We start from the raw sequence: 20,437 nt of genomic DNA, 5'->3' as shown, positions 1-20,437 counted from the left end.
GGACACTTGATGGGATGAGTACTGGGTGTATACTACATGTTAGTTAGCAAATTGAATTTAAATTTTAAAAAATGTGAAAAAGTTTATATGGGCATTTTCAGTTTCTGGATTCCCTATTCTTGTCCACAGAGTTGATATCTTATTTATTACACATTTTCAAAACTGCACTTCACCTAAGAAATATCCTTGTTAGAAATTAAATGGGAATTTGCTAATATTAGAAAAAAATACCAACTAGAGATTGAAATAAAACGTCCACTTTAATATTTATCACACAAATGTTTACTTATGCGTATCTGAAAATTATAAGACAATTTTTGCATGTCACAATTATATTACTATTCATATAAGAACTACACATAGTCATTTATTCAACTATATCAGGATAACACACAAGGTTTTTGTTTTTTTTAGACTTCTTAGTTAAAAGCAAACACCAAGTAAGGAAAATGAATTTCCAAAGATTAAGTTATTAACAATATAAATAAAAATTATTTCTAAATGTCTTACATTTTGACAACTTTGAATTATACTTACATACTCTTAGTTCCAAAACCATAAATTATAACACGGGTCACTGTCAGGGTGAAAATATATTTTTTTAAAGCTTCTTTTAAAATATGCTATTATTATGCTTAACATCACTTGATTTATTCTTGGCACATGTGGCATCTGGAAAAGTAAAAATACACTTTGCCAATTTTATGTTATTGTGCAGGTACAAGAGAAAGAGCACAGTTTGGGAGGCATATAGACCTGTGTTCAATTACCAGCTTTGTTCAAAGTTATGTTGTGTGAGGCTGGTCAATTACTTCTTGGCACGGGGCCAGGATTAAACCAAATAATGCATATTTTAAAATGCATAGCATGGGCACTAAATGAATGATAGATCCTTTCCCCAATCTATTCATACTGAAACAAAAGCAAAATATCAGTCTTATGTTTTTGTCCAACTTGAAAAACTGAAAAAAAGTTGGAAATTTAAAAATAAAATTAACCATGTTTTGAAAAATTGTACTTTCAAGAAATAAAGAAAGCCTTCATCAGGTTTAAATATTTCTCAATAAAACTTAGTGCCTACTATACCCTGATTTTTTTAAAAGTCCTAAAGTATGATAAAATGGTTAATGGTTAAGGACTTTTGGTTTTCTTTTGTGCTACTGATATAAAAATAATGGCTATATTTAAGGCTCATTAAGTGATTGTAGTTGCCCTGAACCAAATCTATATTCTTGATGTTTAACTACCAATTGAAACAGACCTACTGCCTTGAATGAGAATGCTCATTTGGTGGCAGGTGGCAGTACAGCTTGACTCATATATACAATCACAAACCCACCTTTCTCATGCTAAATACTTGGTGTTTGGATGATCTAAGATTCCTGAAAATTAAATTTAAATTGTCACAAGGAATAGCCTACTTCAGACAGCAATGCTTCCATCCCTGTTCTTGTCTCTTCTTGTCCCCTACCCTGACTACCCAACAAATCATCTTTCCAAATCTGACTGAAAAACCCCTCCCTCAGGAATCTTTTCTTCACCAAATCCCTCCATTTATGTCCCTGAAACTATTCTGTAATTTGTATTAGCTTCAACCTGCATATAATATTAGTCATGTTTTGTTTACTTTCTACTTCCAGCTAAGATGTAGTCTCTTTGACTTTTTAAACTTCCACAGTGTTTAGCACAATACTGTGCATGTATGTATTTATGTGACTGTGTATATGCATATGGTGTGTGTGTGTGTGTGTTGAATGAATAAAAGACTAAAGAACCTGGGTGGGTAGAGGGTGGGAACATTTCCTAATTTTTCAGAAATAAAAATTTCCTAAACCTTCTTAAGACTAAAAAATCTGGTTTCCAAAGCTATCTCAGTTTGGGTTTGAACATGTCAATAATAAAAAAGGCAGTGAAAAACCTGTTTAAAAAACCTTTATGAAATATTCCAAAAGGCTTTTTAATAAATTATAAAGAGCACCAAACTAAAATATTTTACTAAATAGTGGGCTAACCTTTCTTATAACTTTATAAATGTAGACTTTTTATTCAAGACAAAGAATACTGAACAGGAATAGGTGTTGTGAATCAGGATAAAAAAGGCAATTAATCTAAGTCAATATCTAATGTATATTTTGCAATTCATCTGAAAAGCCTTCTGTGGTACACATGTATGTTATGGTAAGTAAAAGAATGATTTATATCAGGATGTCGTAGATCTCTATAGTTTTCTGATACTATAAAATATGATACATATACTGAAGCTGCTATTTAACAAGAAAAATTTTGTTTATAATAGCTGTTAATATTAAAATAGGATATAATAAAAAATTATTTTCAATGTGTATATTTTCAAATTTGCCTGACAGTGTCCTTTTGAGAAATCTGACAATTTGTAATTAGATTACAGACATTTGAATTTCATTTTTATGATTGAAAATATTACACTCACATAACAAACAACGCTATATAGTAGCTTTTTACTGAAGCACTCTGCAATTTATATTTAAAGCTTTGCAATAAAACAAAATTCATTGTACTCTGTAAGTAAAATTATACAACATATAATACACACCATAATTACATTAAGAATAAATAAATGAAGCATAAAAACTCTGTGCCATAACAATGGATTATTTTAGCTGTCATTCTAACTATTAATTTATATGTTTGTATTAAGTCCTAATGTATTTTAAACTCAAGAACCTTTATCTTTAAAGAATATACTCAAAATACCAAGTTTGGAGTATAAACATAAAATTTTATGCCTCTTTCTCTAGGTCACGTAGGAAATAAAATAAGACAAATGGGAGGCAAGGACAGTTTTCTCTGTTACTGCAAAATGCCTCTTTGCTTTCACATATATTTCTGTGTCATTTCTGGAATATTACAAGATGACAAATATTACAAGACAAGAGCTTGGCAAATTATAAGCTTATTTAAGTGATTTCTTATTTGGAAGAAAGGAAAAAATTTAAACAAAGAACTTTTGGCTTACTCATTCTCAATCTTTTTTTTCTCTAATAAAGCACTTCTTGAAATGCTATTAATCATTTTAAACAGCACAAAATGAATTTGATTAATTTACAGAATTCATCACAATAGGTCATCAGTATAGATACTAGGGTGAGGTCCTAGAATTTGTTACACGTAAGGCTAAACTCGCCAGAGATCGCATGGCAAAAGTAGAAACTTTGTGACATATCCCAGCTTTTGAAATATAGTTAGAAGCCAATCGAAAAAGCCTTTCAGCACCAAAGGTATTGAAGTGCCCAGGAAGCACCTTCTCTACCAGACCTCTGTCCACTAATTCTATCAGACGTTCACAGGTTCCAACATAGTCACTTATCCTGCTGTACGGGAGCCAGTCAATCAGTGATCCATCATACACGACGTCTCCACTGAAGAGAATCTTTCGGTCTTTGTCATGTAAGCAAATACTGCCCCTGGAGTGACCAGGCATGTGCATAACAGTGAGCTGTCTGTCACCAAGGTTGATCACATCCCCTACAAATGGAAACAGATTTTACAGATAAACACGTTGTATACTTGCTTCAATCACTTAAAGAATAAAAGAACATTAGATGGTTTCAAAGAGGTTGTGGGAAGGATGACACTTAATTTTATTTCAAAAATACAGTATTTCTTAATGATGTAAAAATAAGTTGCCCATATTTCATTTCTATTGTTTGCTTGACTAGTGTTTGTCAAGTGAGTTATGTGAAACACTATTTCTGCAGGTTGTTAGGATACATAAAAAAAGGGAAGATTCTTTAGTCAAAAGTGTTTTGGAAACCTTTCCTTCAAGGAAAATGAAGCAGCTTTTTTTTTTCCTGCAAGGCTTCTGACAACTTTTTAATATGCTAATCTACATTGTAGGTATACAGAAGAGAGATATGATTGTACCATTTCTCAAACTTATTTGACCACAAAACTAATTTTTCAGGAAATCCATGGTACCAGTGTCTTGACGACACAATTCATGAATGCTGCTCTTTGAGGTATGAGTGCAAAATTGCTGTTTCACTGGATTTAAATCAGTACTAATTTAAGTAAATCATCATAATCTTAAAATTCCATATGGTTATCTTTAGTGCAAATATATATACACGCAGAAAAAAAAATCAAAGACATATAGTTAAAAAGTTAATAGGGGGGATGCCTGGGTGGCTCAGTGGTTGAGCATCTGCCTTCGGCTCAGGGTGTAATCCCGGGGTCCGGGATCAAGTCCCACATTGGGCTCCTTGCGGGGAGCCTACTTCTCCCCTGTCTATATCTCTGCCTCTCTCTGTGTCTCTCATGAATAAATAAATAAAATCTTTTTTAAAAAGTTAATAGAGGAATCAAAACAGTGTAAAAATCAGAATTTGTTAAACCTAAAAAACAATGAAAGAGGAAAAGAGGGATAGATAAGAAATAAGGCATAGAAAACAAATAACAAAATGGCACACTTACATTCAACTAGATCAATAATTACATTAAATGTTAATGAGATAAACATTCCAGTCAAAGGCAGAGATTATCAAAATAGATTTAAAAAGCAAGACATGGGGCGCCTAGATGGCTCATTGAGTAAGTGTCTGAATTCCATTCAGGTCATGATCTCAGAATCCTGGGATTGAGCCCCCTATCTGGCTCTCTGCTTAGCGGGGAACCTACCCTCTCCCCCCCCCCCCCCCCCGCCATACACATGTGTGCACTGTCTCTCTCCCTCTCAAATAAATGAATAACATCTTGAAAAAATAGTAATAAAAAGCAAGATACATATGCAGTCTGTAAGAGAGGACCTATAAGGTCAAAGACAAAAAGAGGTTGAAAAAGTTATACCACATAAAGATTAATAAGAGATCCAGAGTGGCTATTTTAATATTAGACAAAATAAGGGCTATTAGTAAAGAGGTATATTTTATTAGGATATACATTGTCAACACACTAAAACATTATGAATGTGTTGTACCTAAAGTAGAGACTAAAATTCACAAAGCAAAAACTGATAGAACTGAAATAAGAATAAACAGTTCAAGAGTACCTGGGTAGCCTAGTCATTTAATCCTCTGACTCTTGATTTTGGCTAAGGTCAGGATCTCAGGGTCATGAGATCGAGCCCCATGACAGCTTAGTGTGGAGTCAGTTTAGGACTCTCTCCCTTCCCTCTGCCCCTCCCCTATGAGCCTGCTCACACATGCTCTCTCAAATAAATATCTTTAACAAAAGAATAGGGGGGAAAAAACAAAAAAATAAAAAAACCCCAAAAGAATAGAGGATCTCTGGGTGGCTCAGTGGTTTAGCGCTTGCCTTCAGCCCAGGGCGTGATCCTGGAGTCCTGGGATTGAGTCCCACATCAGGCTCCCTGTATGGAGCCTGCTTCTCCCTCTGCCTGTGTCTCTGCCTCTGTGTGTGTGTGTGTGTGTTTCTCATGAATAAATAAATAAAATCTTAAAAAAAAAAGAATAAACAGTTTAACAATTATCCTTAGAGATTTAAATATTCCTCTCTAAATAATTTGTAAAATAAATAAGTAGATAAATAGTAAGACTACAGAAAACATGAACAACACTATCAACCAACTTGACCTAAGTAACATATATAAAATTCTTTTTCTTAGGGATCCCTGGGTGGCGCAGCGGTTTGGCGCCTGCCTTTGGCCCAGGGCGCGATCCTGGAGACCCGGGATCGAATCCCACGTCGGGCTCCCGGTGCATGGAGCCTGCTTCTCCCTCTGCCTGTGTCTCTGCCTCTCTCTCTCTCTCTGTGACTATCATAAATAAATTAAAAAATAAAAATAAAAAAAAGAGCAAGACTGTTGTCAAATATGGCACCTTTTAAATTGGCAGTATATTAGAAAAACAAAAACAAAACTTTAAAAAAAAATTCTTTTTCTTAAAAGAGCATATATTCTTTTTACTGCACATGGAATATTCACTGGGGTATACAGTGAGGCCATCAAGCAAGTCTCAGAAAATATGAAAGGACTAAAATCATAAAAATATGTTGTTTAACTACAACATACTCAAATGAGAAATTAGTAACAAACATAAATATGGGAAATATCCAGATATGCACAAAGCATCACGATTCTATATAACTTATGGATCAAGGATGAAATCCCAAAGGAGATTAGAAAATCTCTTGAGCTGCCGCTCGGCGCCACCGCGGGCTGCCTGGGGGAGCGCTGGCGAGGCGCTGACGGCGGGTGCCCGCTCCTCCCCCGCGGCCCGGCAGCTCAACATTCTAAAATAAATCCATCAGAATGACACCTTCTCAGGTTACCTTTGAAATAAGAGGAACTCTTTTACCAGGAGAAGTTTTTGCCATATGTGGAAGCTGTGATGCTTTGGGAAACTGGAGTCCTCAGAATGCTGTGGCTCTTCTTCCAGAAAATGAGGCAGGTGAAAGCATGTTATGGAAAGCAACCATTGTACTCACTAGAGGAGTATCAGTTCAGTATCGCTACTTCAAAGGGTGCTTTTTAGAACCAAAGACTATCGGTGGTCCATGCCAAGTCATAGTTCACAAGTGGGAGACTCATCTACAACCACGATCAATAACCCCTTTAGAAAGTGAAATTATTATTGACGATGGACAATTTGGAATCCACAATGGTGTTGAAACTTTGGATTCTGGATGGTTGACATGTCAGACTGAAATAAGATTGCGTTTGCATTATTCTGAAAAACCTCCTGTCTCAATAACAAAGAAGAAATTAAAAAAATCTAGATTTGGAGTAAAGCTGACACTAGAGGGCTTGGAAGAGGATGACGATGATAGGGTGTCTCCCACCTTTCTTCACAAAATGTCCAACAGCCTAGAGATATCCTTAATAAGCGACAATGAGTTCAAATGCAGGCATTCACAGCCAGAGTGTGGGTATGGCTTACAACCCGATCGTTGGACAGAGTACAGCATACAGACAATGGAACCAGATAACCTGGAATTAATATTTGATTTTTTTGAGGAAGATCTCAGTGAACATGTAGTTCAGGGTGATGCCCTTCCTGGACATGTAGCGACAGCATGCCTCTTATCATCCACCATTGCTGAGAGTGGGAAGAGCGCTGGAATTCTCACTCTTCCCATCATGAGCAGAAATTCCAGAAAAACAATAGGCAAAGTGAGAGTTGACTATATAATTATTAAGCCATTACCAGGATACAATTGTGACATGAAGTCTTCATTTTCCAAGTATTGGAAGCCAAGAACACCATTGGATGTTGGACATCGAGGTGCAGGGAATTCTACAACTGCTCAGCTTGCTAAAGTTCAAGAAAATACTATTGCTTCTTTAAGAAATGCTGCTAGTCATGGTGCAGCCTTTGTAGAATTTGATGTACATCTTTCAAAAGATTTTGTGCCTGTGGTGTATCATGATCTCACCTGTTGTTTGACAATGAAAAAGAAATTTGATGCTGATCCAGTTGAATTATTTGAAATTCCAGTAAAGGAATTAACATTTGACCAACTCCAGTTGTTAAAGCTTGCTCATGTGACTGCCCTAAAATCTAAAGATCTGAAAGAATCTGTGATTGAGGAAGAAAATTCTTTTTCTGAAAATCAGCCATTTCCTTCTCTTAAAATGGTTTTAGAGTCTTTGCCAGAAGATGTAGGGTTTAACATAGAGATAAAATGGATCTGCCAACAAAGGGATGGAATATGGGATGGTAATTTATCAACATATTTTGACATGAATCTATTTTTGGATATAATTTTAAAAACTGTCTTAGAAAATTCTGGGAAGAGGAGAATAGTGTTTTCTTCATTTGATGCAGATATTTGCACAATGGTTTGGCAGAAGCAGAACAAGTACCCCATATTATTTTTGACTCAAGGAAAATCTGATATTTACCCTGAACTCATGGACCTCAGATCTCGGACAACCCCCACTGCAATGAGCTTTGCACAATTTGAAAACCTACTGGGGATAAATGCACACACTGAAGACCTCCTCAGAAACCCATCCTATATCCAGGAGGCAAAAGCTAAGGGACTAGTCATATTTTGCTGGGGTGATGATACCAACGATCCGGAAAACAGAAAGAAACTGAAGGAACTTGGAGTTAATGGTCTAATTTACGATAGGATATATGATTGGATGCCTGAACAGCCAAATATATTCCAAGTGGAGCAGTTGGAACGCATGAAGCAAGAATTGCCATAGCTTAAGAGCTGTTTGTGTCCTACTGTTAGCCGCTTTGTTCCCTCATCTTTGTGTGGGGAGCCTGACATCCACGTGGATGCTAATGGCATCGATAACATGGAGAGTGCTTAGTTTTTATTGGGCAGAGGCCATTTTGGGGCATGCACTGATGTTCTGGGTATTCACTTGTCATCATTGAGCATTGTTTATCTATGCCTTCTAGCTCAGTCCAATGAAGCAATAATGAAGTATTTTACTCTTTCACTACAATTCTTGCTAGAATTTCAAGTATGCTATTTAAATCACTTGGCCAGGTATAATTACCAGTCAGTCTCTTTACAATGAAAAAATTTATTGGTTGGCAAGCATATTAAACTAAATATATAAACATATAATGTTAAATGTTCAGTAAAAGCATAGTGCTTTGAAATTAACTATATAAATATATTTACAGTTCTTAACAACTTTCATTTGATCAGGTCTGAAATATTTAGCACTTGAGGAACATGACTGTGCATAATTATACCTGACCACGGAAAAAATAAGTACCTCAAATGCATGCATTTGCACTGGTGATTCCAACTGCACAAATCTTTGTGCCATCTATGTATATATGTATTTTTTACATGGATTGACATGCACAGACACCATTTTCATTCAGTATGAACCTTGAGGCTGCTGCCATTCTCCCTCTTAACCAAACCAATGCCTGTGTAAACAGCCTGGAGGTAATCCTTGAAAAATTGTTTCATAAGTCTTTCAAAAGTTGTTTTGCATAAATGTTAAATTTCAAAATGCTGCAGGGTAATTTAATGTATAAAATATTAGAAGTATGTACTGCATACTTAATAGATCATAATGTATAAATTCTATTCAGTGCATGCTTTAGGTTTTAAGCATGAGATTGTATACGTTTACTGGAAGTCCTTGCATCTGTGGTGCTAGGTGAGTGTGAGAAGGTGTCAAGGACTGAAAATATTTTGTTGCCTAAAAAAAAAGCCTGTTTGTAGGTATTTTCAATATGCTTATTTTAAGTGTCTCTCACTACCTATTACACACCATTGCTTTGTGAGTTTGTTTTGTGTTGTGTGTGTGTGTGTGTGTGTTGTACAGTAGTTAAATCTCCACGCAGAAAAATAAATGTCCTGAATTCTCAAAAAAAAAAAAAAAAAGAAAATCTCTTGAATTGAATGAAAATAAAAATAAAATGTATCCAAATTTATGGGATGCAGCTAACACAGTGCTTAGAGAAAAATTTATTGCTTTCAATGCTTATTTATAAAGGGTTAACTGTTTAAAATCAGAGTTTCTAACTAAAGTTTCAATCTTAAGAAGTTAGGAAAAGGAGCAAATTAAGTACAAAGTAACTGAATGAAAAAAATTAGAGAAAACACAAAGTTCAAAAATTAGGAATGAAAGAAAGGGTATCACTATTACACTAAGGAAATTAAAGGGAGTATATGAGAATGTTATGAATATCTTTAAGTCAACAAATTTGACAACTTAGTTAAAATAGATTCGAGAATGGTGAATAACTAACAAGACAGGAAACAACAAATGTTGGAGAGGATGTGGAGAAAGGGGAACCCTCTTGCACTGTTTTTGGGAATGTGAACTGGTTCAGCCACTCTGGAAAACTGTATGGAGGTTCCTCAAAGAGTTAAAAATAGAGCTGCCCTACGACCCAGCAATTGCACTGCTGGGGATTTACCCCAAAGATTCAGATGCAGGAAATCTTGGCAGGACACCTGCACCCCAATGTTCATAGCAGCAATGTCCACAATAGCCAAACTGTGGAAGGAACCTCGGTGTCTATTGACAGATGAATGAATAGAGAAGATGTGGTCTATGTATACAATGGAATATTACTCAGCCATCAGAAACTATGAATACCCACCATTTGCTTCGATGTGGATGGAACTGGAGGGTGTTATGCTGAGTGAAGCGAGTCAATCGGAGAAGGACAAACATTATATGGTTTATTCATACAGGGAATATAAAAAATAGTGAAAGGGAATAAAGGGGAAAGGAGAGAAAATGAGTGGGAAATATCAGAAAGGGAGACAGAACATGAGAGACTCCTAACTCTGGGAAACGAACAAGGGGTAGCAGAAGGGGAAGTGGGCGGGGGAATGGGGTGACTGGGTGACAGGCACTGAGGGGGGCACTGGACGGGATGAGCACTGGGTGTTATGCTATATGTTGGCAAACCGAACTCCAATAAAAATAAACAAATTAATTAATTAATTAATTAATTAGATTCTTAGAGACAAATTACCTAAAGTGATTGAAGAAGAAATTTAACAATGTCACGGGGTATAAGATACAAAAATCAATTGTATTTCTGTATATTACCAATGAACAATCAAAAAATGAATTTAAAAGCCATTTCATTCACAACAGCATCAAAAAGAATAAAATACTTAGGGAGGAAAATTTAATAAAAGATTTAATAAAAGATGTCTTTTATATCTATACACTGAAAAAGTATAAAAAGTATAAAAACACTATTAAGAGAAATTAAAGACCTAAATAAAAGGAGAGGGATGCCATGTCATTTAACTGGAAGCCTCAAAATTGCTAAGATGGTATTTAGATTTGATTTTTCCTATAGCTGCACTATAGAGATTACTGAAATATTCTGTATCAACACTGTCCAATAGGGTAGCCACTAGCCTCTGGCTAATGGTACTTGAAATAAGGCAAATGCACTAGAATTTTAATTTTAATCAATCCTAAGTACCTCAAATTTGTATTTAGGTAAGTCTCATATGGCTAGGGGCTACTGTAATCATAAGTATAGATCTATAGGTTTAATACAATCTCAATCAAAATCTTGACCTTTTTTGCAGAAATTGGAAATCTCAATTTAAAAGGTATATAAAAAATGCAAATAAAAAAATAGAAAATCTTTGTGATCTTGGGCTAGACATAGCTGCTAGATATGACACAAATAAAGCATAAAGAAAAATGACTAATTAAACTCATCCAAGTTATAAACATTCTTGCTTAAAAATATACCATTAAGAAAGCCAAAAGGCAAGATGCCTGGGTAGCTGAGCAGCTAAAGTCTGCCTTCACTGAGGGGGTGAATCTGGGGTCCAGGGATGGAGTCCCGCATTGGGCTTCCTGTGAGAAGCCTGCTTCTCCCTCTGTCTGTGTCTCTGCCTCTCTCTGTGTCTCTCATGAATAAATAAATAAAATCTTAAAAAAAAAAAAAAAAGAAAAAAAGCAAGGTATACATTGGGAGAAAATATTTGCAAAACATACGTCTAATAAAGGACTTGAATTCCAAATACGTAAAGAATATTTATAACTCAAGAATAAAACAAAGATAATTTTTTTTATTTTTTATTTTTATTTTTAAAAAGATTTTATGTATTCATGAGAGAGAGAGAGAGAGGCAGAGACACAGGCAGAGGGAGAAGCAGGCTCCATGCAGGGAGCCTGACGTGGGACTCAATCCTGGATCTCCAGGATCAGGCCCTGGACCCAACGTGGCACTAAATTGCTGAGCCACCCGGACTGCCCAAAAGATAAAAATTTTTTAAAAGAAGAGATTTTAATAGACCTTTTAACAAGGAAGATATTTGAATAGCGAATAAGTACCTGAAAATATGCTCAAATTAATTAGTTATTAGGGAGATGCAAATTAAACCACAATGAAATATCACTACTTGCTCACTAGACTGGCTAACATAAAAACAGACTGACAAAATCAAGTGTTGACAAAGATGTGGAGAGATGTGGAGAAACTCATCCAGTTTGGGATGCATTTGGGAATGTAAAATGGTATAACTACATTGACAAACAGGAACTTTCTTAAAAAATTAACGTCCACTTACCATAAGATCCAGGAATTCCATTCTTAGGTATCTACCAAGGGAAATGAAAACATGCATCCACACAAGACTTACATGCAGATGTTCATGGCAGCTTTATTAATAACAGCCTGAAACCAAGGGTGCCTGGGTGTCTCAGCAGTTAAGCATCCAGCTATTGATTTTGGCTCAAGAGGCATGAAGCCTCTTAAGATTTTTTCTCTCCCTTTGCCCCACCACCGTACTCATACATGCACACAAGTCCTCTCTCTCTCTCTCAAATAAATGAAAGATTCAAATTTCCTTCAACAGGTGAGTAGATAAAATATGTTATATCCATAAATGGATTATTTCTGAGCAAGAGAAAGGAATGAATTATTAAAAGGTACAACACGGACAAATCTCCAAAACATAATTCCACATGAAAGAAGACAGACACAAAAGATCATATGACTGAATTTGTAGAAACTTTTCAGAAAAAAACAAAGAAACAAACAAAACACCATAGTGACAAAACAGTTCAGCGGGGCCAGGAGTGAGAACAGGGATTGTTCTAGAATTTTCTTGAATCGCAGTAATTATGTTAAGATGGATTCAGACACTCAACTTTTTCTGCATTCTAGTCATAAGGGGCCAGAATCCTTTACAAGATAGTTGCTCTATATTTAAAGGGCCTCTGGGGAATCACAAACCACTGTCATTTATGTATAGTTGGCAAGTAAGGTAAAGAAATTATAGCTAAGTTGGTGTAATATAATAGAGTTGTTGGAGATTGATTTTTTCGTAAGTGTATAGAAAGGAGGGGAGTGAGGGAAACCCTCCCAAAAAACAGCTGTAGCTAATTGGAATCTTACTGATCTTTCCAGGTGATATTCAAGATATTTAGCAAGGTAGTCATAAGTGCCCACCTATCAAAATGGATACCAATTGTAAGCAGTTGATAAGGTCATAATGGCTAAATATCAGATCTGCCATTACCCTGTGGCTTTATAAATGCCTCCCATGTGCTTATAATGCTCACATATATAATTTCATCATGACTGCTCTTACAAGAATCAGAATTGCCTATGAAATGTATTTATATATATAAATACCATATATAAATATATAATACACATTCATGAACAATATCTTTCCAAGCCCTCACCCTGACCCAGTTGTATCAGATTGCAGCCATACTAAACTTCTCTAGGCTTCTCAAATACCCTTTCCCATCTTGGTATTCCCTAACCTTTTACTTCATTTTTAATCAAAGAAATATATGTACATATTTCAATTAAGATATCCTAGAAGGGCTTAAAATATAAGAAAAAGTTATTTGCTCCATTCTGTCTCCAATCCTGCTCCAAGTATCCACCACTTTTTAACAACTTTTCTTCTGGTAGCTGCCTCTACTGGATATACCCATCTCTAAATAATTTTTATATTTCATTTCTTGATTTACCAATTAGATACACTGTACTGATTTCATTCATGTATTACCATTTCTTGGTTTTTAAATTTTAGATGATATTGACTTCCACTACGAAATACATGAATTTTTAGCTCTTTTACTCTTCATCTCTTGGAACTATGTATTTCTCATCCTCTCACCCTGCAAAAGAGTAATGATTTAACAGCTCCAAAGTGGAGGTCTTTATGTCTGGCAGAGTATCATTGTTCAGAGTATCATCTTTGCCATTATCCTGATGCTTCCTTCCAACTATCTCTTGTATTAAATCTCTTGTTTCCTGTATTTCATGTCTCCCTCTTGCTTTACTTCCTTATTTTGAAGGGAGTAACTAAGATAAAATTATTATTATTCTTTAAAGATTTTATTTATTTATTCATGATAGACACACATAAAGAGAGAGAGGCAGAGACACAGGCAGAGGAAGAAGCAGGCTCCATGCAGGGAGCCCGACGTGGGACTTTATCCCAGGATTCCAGGATCACGCCCTGGGCTGAAGGCAGGCACTTAAACCGCTGAGCCACCTGGGCTGCCCAAAATAATATTATATAGTAGTAACTTTCTAAGCAACAGCATGTGGGAAACAATCTTTTTGAGTATATGACTGTTAGTGAAATGGATGCAGAATTCTAAGCTGGAAATAAATTGTATTCAAATAAGGCATAGTTTTCCTTCTTTAGCTCCAAAGCCATTATGATCTGTGCAGATGACTTTTAAGATTTATTTGAGAGAGAGAGAGAGAGAGAGAGAGAGAGAGAGAAGTATGTGTGGGAGGTGGTGACAGAGACAAGATAGAATCTCAAGCAGACTCCCCACTGAGCACGGAGCCTTACACAAGGCTTGATCCCAGGATCCTGAAATCATGACCTAAGCTGAAACGAAGAGTTGGACATTTAACCGACAGAGCCACTCAGGTGCCCCTGTATAAATGACTTTTTAAATTAAAATTCCTGGAAGTTTGATTCCAGTATTCTGCAATTTTACAATAATATGCCTTTGGTTGGGTGTGTTTTCATTCATGCTAGACACTCTGTGGGCTCTCTCAATCTGAAAATTTATGTCTCTTAATTATGGGATATTTTCATGAATAATCTGTTATGCTTTCTTTTCCCCCACTTTCTCTATTCCACTTGTGCTTCTTTTATTCCAATGTTGAATTTTCCAAACTGGTCCTCTACTGCTTATCTCCTAGTCATCATTTTGCCTATCTGCTCTTTCTTTTTAAGGTTTTCAACTTTATCTTCCAGTTCTTCTTCTAAGAAACTTCTGCCATTTTAGGAGCATCTGGGTGGTTCAGTCAGTTAAGCAACTGACTATTGATTTCAGCTCAGATTATCATCTAAGGATCACGAGATCAACCCTCATGTTGAGCCCCACATCAGGCAGCGGGCAATTTCTGCTTCTCTCTCTCTCCCTCACCCTCTGCCCCTCCCTCTGTCACAAGTATTCTCTCTCTGAAATAAATAAATCTTAAAAAAAAAAAAAAAAAGAAACTTCTGTCGTTTTAAATTCCAAGAGCTCTTGTGTGTGTGTGTGTGTGTGTGTTGTGTGTGTGCACATACTGTTCTGTTGCTTATTTTTAAAGCTTCCTATTGGGCAGGCCCAGTGGCGCAGCGGTTTAGCGCCGTCTGCAGCCTGGGGTGTGATTTTGGAGACCCTGGATCGAGTCCCACGTCAGGCTTCCTTTAAGGAGTCTGCTTCTCCCTCTGCCTGTGTCTCTGCCCCTCTCTCTCTGTCTCTATGAATAAATAAAATCTTTAAAAAAAAATAAAGCATCGTATTATCTCTTGGATATCTTGTTTTTAAGATTTATTTATTTATTCATTAGAGAGAGAGAGAAAGAGAGAGGCAGAGACACAGGCAGTGGGAGAAGCAGGTTCCATGCAGGGAGCCTGATGTGGGACTCAATCCCTGGTCTCCAAGATCAGGCCCTGGGCTGAAGGTGGTGCTAAACCACTGAGCCACCTGGGCTGCCCTCTCTTGGATATCTTGAATGCAGTAGCTTCTGTTATCCCCTGATGCTACTAATGATAGTCTTCCCCTCTCACTAGCTTAATGCTGTGTATTTCAGTATTTGATCTCATGTTAGATGATTTTCTCAGATTTTTCATAATGCTTGGTTGCCTGTTTAAGAATGGGCATGAAAAGGCTGCTTAAAACACATGCATTGGGACTAGTTGACCAAGGCTTCACTGTAGAGACATCAAGCCAAAGACTGACTTAAGGATCAGCATCTTAGTTTTTCCTCCAGGGCTGAATACATTTGCCAGATAAGATTCTTCCAATTTGCTACTTAGGGAGTAAAGATCTGGCTTTCATCCTTCTTGAAAACTAGTAGGAAACATTCTCTCTCTCTCTCTCACCTGTTTTCCATACTGAATTCTGAGCTCAAAGGTACTCAGCATCCTTCAATCAAGAAACTCCTTCTGCTTTACTCTCCCCAGAGAACACACTAACCAAATGGGCATTCCAGAGTTTTAACAGTTTCTTAAATGGTTTTCAACTAATTCTACTTATTTTAGTATTCGTTCCTTTGCCTCCACTAAGGTACCAGCTACTGCTATTTCCTGGGTCTTTTAAGGTTCCTGCAGTACAAACTGGATTGGCTCTTGATTTCCCCTCACTGTCAGGAGATAAAACTGCTGACTCAGTCATCACATTTACTCTCCAGCGTCCAAAATAATTCAATAGAGATTTATAGTTAAACAGACAAACAATGGTCCCTTTATTCTAGTCTTAGGTTTGGGATGGAGTCAAGATAGATGTGTTTTTCAATCTGCTACCTTTCTGGAATCGATTTTTTGTTTTTAACCTCCCCAAATGATTTAAGTCCACCTGTCATAACTGTGTAATTATCTTGGTGACTCAGGGCAAATTGTTCAAACATATATAATAGGGGACCAAATGTCTACAATTCATATCACTTGAATATTGTGAAAAACAGACAAAAAGATGTGTGCCCAGTGAAGAAGAAGGTGCTCTATTTACCTAAGGTTTATCTATCTTCTTATAGGAGGACACTATTTCACTATTAGTAGGGGGAGTTGTTTTTCCATCAAAGATGATATACTGGATGATGATCTCTCCTTGTCTCTCATAACCCAAAGTCAGCTTTTGGGTTATTATACAGTGCCTAGATTTATGCTGCCTTATGACAGGTGAACATCAAGTCATTAACTGTAATGTAATAAACTAATGACTTCAGCCTCCTTATGCTGTAACTAAAGCAATGACTTTATGTTGTTTGGGTGTGTGCTGTTCATGTGTGTGTGTGTAACTATGTATGAGTTTTTCATATAAATATTTTATATCTCCTTCAAGGCATTTGGATTATGATAACAGCAAGTTTTAGCAGACCACACCATTCAGAAGAGAAAGGAAATTAATATTCCTGAAAAAGAGAAAATTAGATACTACTTGAGAGGTGAGGCATTCTGCTTCTAATGAAAAACAACTTTTAATTTTAACACACTATTTTCAACTTTAGGTGTTTGGTAAATATTAAGCTTTTTTTCCCCACACCTGCAGAGGTGTAAAGCACCACACAAGTAGCTTGCCAGGCCTCCTTGCAGTTCCAAAATGCTATAATGCTACCACCATCAACTGGAATTTAGGAAACCTGGGTTCTAGTTCCAGCTCTCAAACTGGCTAGTTTGAGACCAAGGCGGGATGACCTAGGCGGGATATTCAGGCCTGGTTGGACTCTTCATCTATAAAGTAGTAATTCTTAAAATTCTTTCACAATTGGGATGGCTGGGTGGCTCAGTGGTTGAACCTCTGCCTTTGGCTCAGGGCATGATCCTGGAGTTGTGGGATCAAGTCCCACATCAGTCCAAGCATGGAGCCTGCTTCTCCCTCTGCCTGTGTCTCTGCCTCTCTCTCTCTGTGTATTTCTCTATTTATCATGAATAAATAAATAAAATCTTTAAAAAAAAAACAAACATTCTTTCACAATTGATTTCCTATTGCTGGCACAAGAGCAAAAGTAAACAAATCAGAAATAATGTATTCATTCAGACCAGTTAATATATATTAAATACTAATGCAAACTTTTTTTTGGTCTCAGTGCTATAATTAATTTACTTTGAATAACTATCAAGTGCATGAAAATCCTATCTCTAAAAAGTATCAATTTTATCAAGAAATACAAGAAATACTGTGAATGTACTTTTCTTTCCTCTCAAATTGTCAGATAATGACTCTCACATAACCAGTCTTTTTTTTTTTAATCTTTAGATATAATATATTAATGAAAAGACTTTTTGGGTGGTGTGAGGGAGAGAATCTTGCTTTCTATTTTTTTTTTTATATTTCCAGTGATCAAGATCTTATTTATACAATAAACTGATTTTTGTAAAGATATTTCATTATTTGTCATATTGGTCAGTCATAAAGTAGCCTTATTGTGCTGCAGCAACAGGATTTTTCTACCTCTTGGAGGAACGTTTTAATAAAATTGGTAATTAAAATGGTTTCAAGAGGGGATCCCTGGGTGGCTCAGCAGTTTGGCAGCCTTCCGCCCAGGGTGTGATCCTGGAGTCCCCAGATCAAGTCCCACGTCCATCAAGTCCCACGTCAGGCTCCCTGCATGGAGCCTGCTTCTCCCTCTGCCTGTGTCTCTGCCTCTCTCTCTGTGTCTCTCATGAATAAATAAATAAAATCTTTAAAAAAATAAATAAAATGGTTTCAAGATAAAAATGTGAGAAGGGGGTTTCACATCCTACTCAGAATTACCATAATATGTTTATGGGGTAGTATTTATGATATACATGCTTTGATCCATTGCACCTTGGTTCATTCAAATCCTAGCTTTTGTCACTATCATGCTCTGTGGACTCTCGGCAAGCCTATTTATTTATTTAAAATCTTTTTTTTTTTTTTGAAGATTTTATTTATTCATGAGAGAGAGGCAGAGAGAGAAGCAGGCCCCATGCAGGGAGCCCGACGGGGGACTCGATCCCTGGTCTCCAGGGTCAGGCCCTGGGCCGAAGGCAGAACTAAACCACTGGGCCACCGGGGCTGCCCTCGCAAGCCATTTAATTAGCGATCAGCCACCTCGCTTCAAACGTGCTGTGAAGATAAAATGAAATCAACAAAGCATTCTAAAAAAGAAAAGAAGGAAATTAATATACAAATATTGCTCTTGTGGCTAATTACCTCAATTGTAAGTGCCTGCTTGGGATTGAGAGGGCTGGGGCCCTACTCTTACATTTTATCCCATTAGTTTCTCTCCGATCCGCATCTCGTCTTTTATTACAGAGCCCAAGGCCCAAGGCTCTCCATGCATCAGACCACATACTTCACTATCACCGGAAATAACCTCCTTATTGATTTTTCTCAGGCCTTGCTCGAAACCAGACCATATATCGTCATCCTGTAAGAATCACACATTCTGCTTTTTTATGCTCGCTATCAAGCTTTTCTCTAATGCGGCGACATCAAGGACAGAAACCCATGTGGAAGACGAGGCTGTACGAGCAGACTGAACCGCTGCTCTCCAAGGGCTTTCTGAACCTACAGGTGGGCATTGCTCATGCCCAGCGGCGACCACCGACGTAGCGGGTGAAGTCGGCCGTTCTCGAAAGCACAGAGCATGTCGTGAACTCTATCAAGAGTCATTTCTTAAAAGTCTTTTCGCTAGAAAAAGCTCCTGGAAACCAGACCGGTGTTCGGAGAAAAGAATGGGACCTCCCTAGTCGCAAGCCCCTGTGAGGTTACCAGTATACCCGACGGAAGAAACTGGCTGGGGGGTCGACAGTGGCGGGGTTTCCGCGATGTGACAAGGAGCCAGCCTAGGGCTGCAGCATGCATCCGTCCCGGCCTAGGGCTGCAGCAAAGCATCCCTCCCAGTTTAGGGCTGCAGCATGCATCCCTCCCAGCCTAGGGCTGCAGCATGCATCCCTCCTGGCCTGCAGCACGGATCCCTCCCAGCTTAGGGCTGCAGCACGGATCCCTCCCAGCTTAGGGCTGCAGCACGCATCCCTCCCAGCCTAGGCCTGCAGCACGCATCCCTCCCAGCCTAGGCCTGCAGCACGCATCCCTCCCAGCCTAGGCCTGCAGCACGCATCCCTCCCAGCCTAGGCCTGCAGCACGCATCCCTCCCAGCCTAGGCCTGCAGCACGCATCCCTCCCAGCCTAGGCCTGCAGCACGCATCCCTCCCAGCCTAGGCCTGCAGCACGCATCCCTCCCGCCCTGAGCAAGCGCGCGCCCGAGGGCCCTTTACCGTCTTGCAGGACGAGGCTGGGCTGCACCGCCTGCACCCGGAACTGCCTGGCCCTCCAGCCGGGGCTGGGCGCTCGCACCACCTCGCTGTCAGACAGCCAGGTCACCGTCTCAAAGTTGTCCCCGCGAGCCAGCGCCTCGGCCTCGGCGTGATGCACCGCCACCCGGTCGAACTGGTAGAGGCCCCCGGAGTGGTCGAAGTGCACGTGGGTGGCCACGGCCAGCAGGGGCCGGCCCGCCGCGTCCCCCCCGGCCCCGAGGTCCTGCAGGAGGCCGGCGGAGTACAGGTACTCTGGGAGGCTGCGCAGCCCCAGGCCCGTGTCGATCACCACGTCTTGCTCGGAACCGCGCACCAGCCAGATGTTGGCGCGGTTGCCGGACTCGTAGAAGCGCTCCTGGATCCAGAAGATGCCGTCGCCCAGGGACTTGTGGGCGTACCACTCGAGCGCGGACATGCTGGGCAGGGGTGCGGCCGTGCGGGCGCCAGGCGCTGCGGCGGCGCGGGGCGGTCGGCCGCAGCCCGGGGGGAGGCGCAGAGACGCGGCCCGCAGCGCCCGCCCGCACCCGGGGCCGCTTGCAGCGCTAACGCGGGGGCCCTGCCGCAGAGCGGAGGCGACCGGAGGCCGCGTCCTCACCCGGGGCGGCCTGACTGCGGGGCAGGCGCCAGGTGCTCCCGCCCACCGCGCGCCGCGAAGCTCCCCCCGCCGGCGCCGAAAGAGTCAGGCGAGGCCGGCGGGGCGGGTACGGCGCCTGCCAGGGGCTAAAAAGCCTCTCGCACAGTGGGCGGGGCCAGCGCGGGGGGCGGGGCCGGC

General features: G+C 39.1%; 1 protein-coding gene and 1 pseudogene across 1 annotated transcript; one reads left to right on the top strand and one right to left on the bottom strand.

Annotated features, from left to right (window-relative positions):
- Window positions 1-241: 241 nt before the first annotated feature.
- Window positions 242-20,387, bottom strand: MBLAC2 (metallo-beta-lactamase domain containing 2). Its single transcript, XM_025992914.2, has 2 exons — window positions 19,627-20,387; window positions 242-3,504 (listed from the first exon to the last, which is right to left on the bottom strand). The coding sequence occupies exons 1-2, from the start codon at window positions 20,078-20,080 to the stop codon at window positions 3,119-3,121; spliced, it is 840 nt and encodes a 279-aa protein (XP_025848699.1). The 5' UTR covers window positions 20,081-20,387; the 3' UTR covers window positions 242-3,118.
- LOC140595437 (glycerophosphocholine phosphodiesterase GPCPD1 pseudogene) lies at window positions 6,209-9,302 on the top strand (annotated as a pseudogene).
- Window positions 20,388-20,437: the final 50 nt, after the last annotated feature.

This window comes from Vulpes vulpes, chromosome 14, assembly GCF_048418805.1.
Source record: "Vulpes vulpes isolate BD-2025 chromosome 14, VulVul3, whole genome shotgun sequence".
Lineage (NCBI taxonomy): Eukaryota > Metazoa > Chordata > Mammalia > Carnivora > Canidae > Vulpes > Vulpes vulpes.
This window is presented reverse-complemented; position numbering and strand designations above follow the sequence as displayed.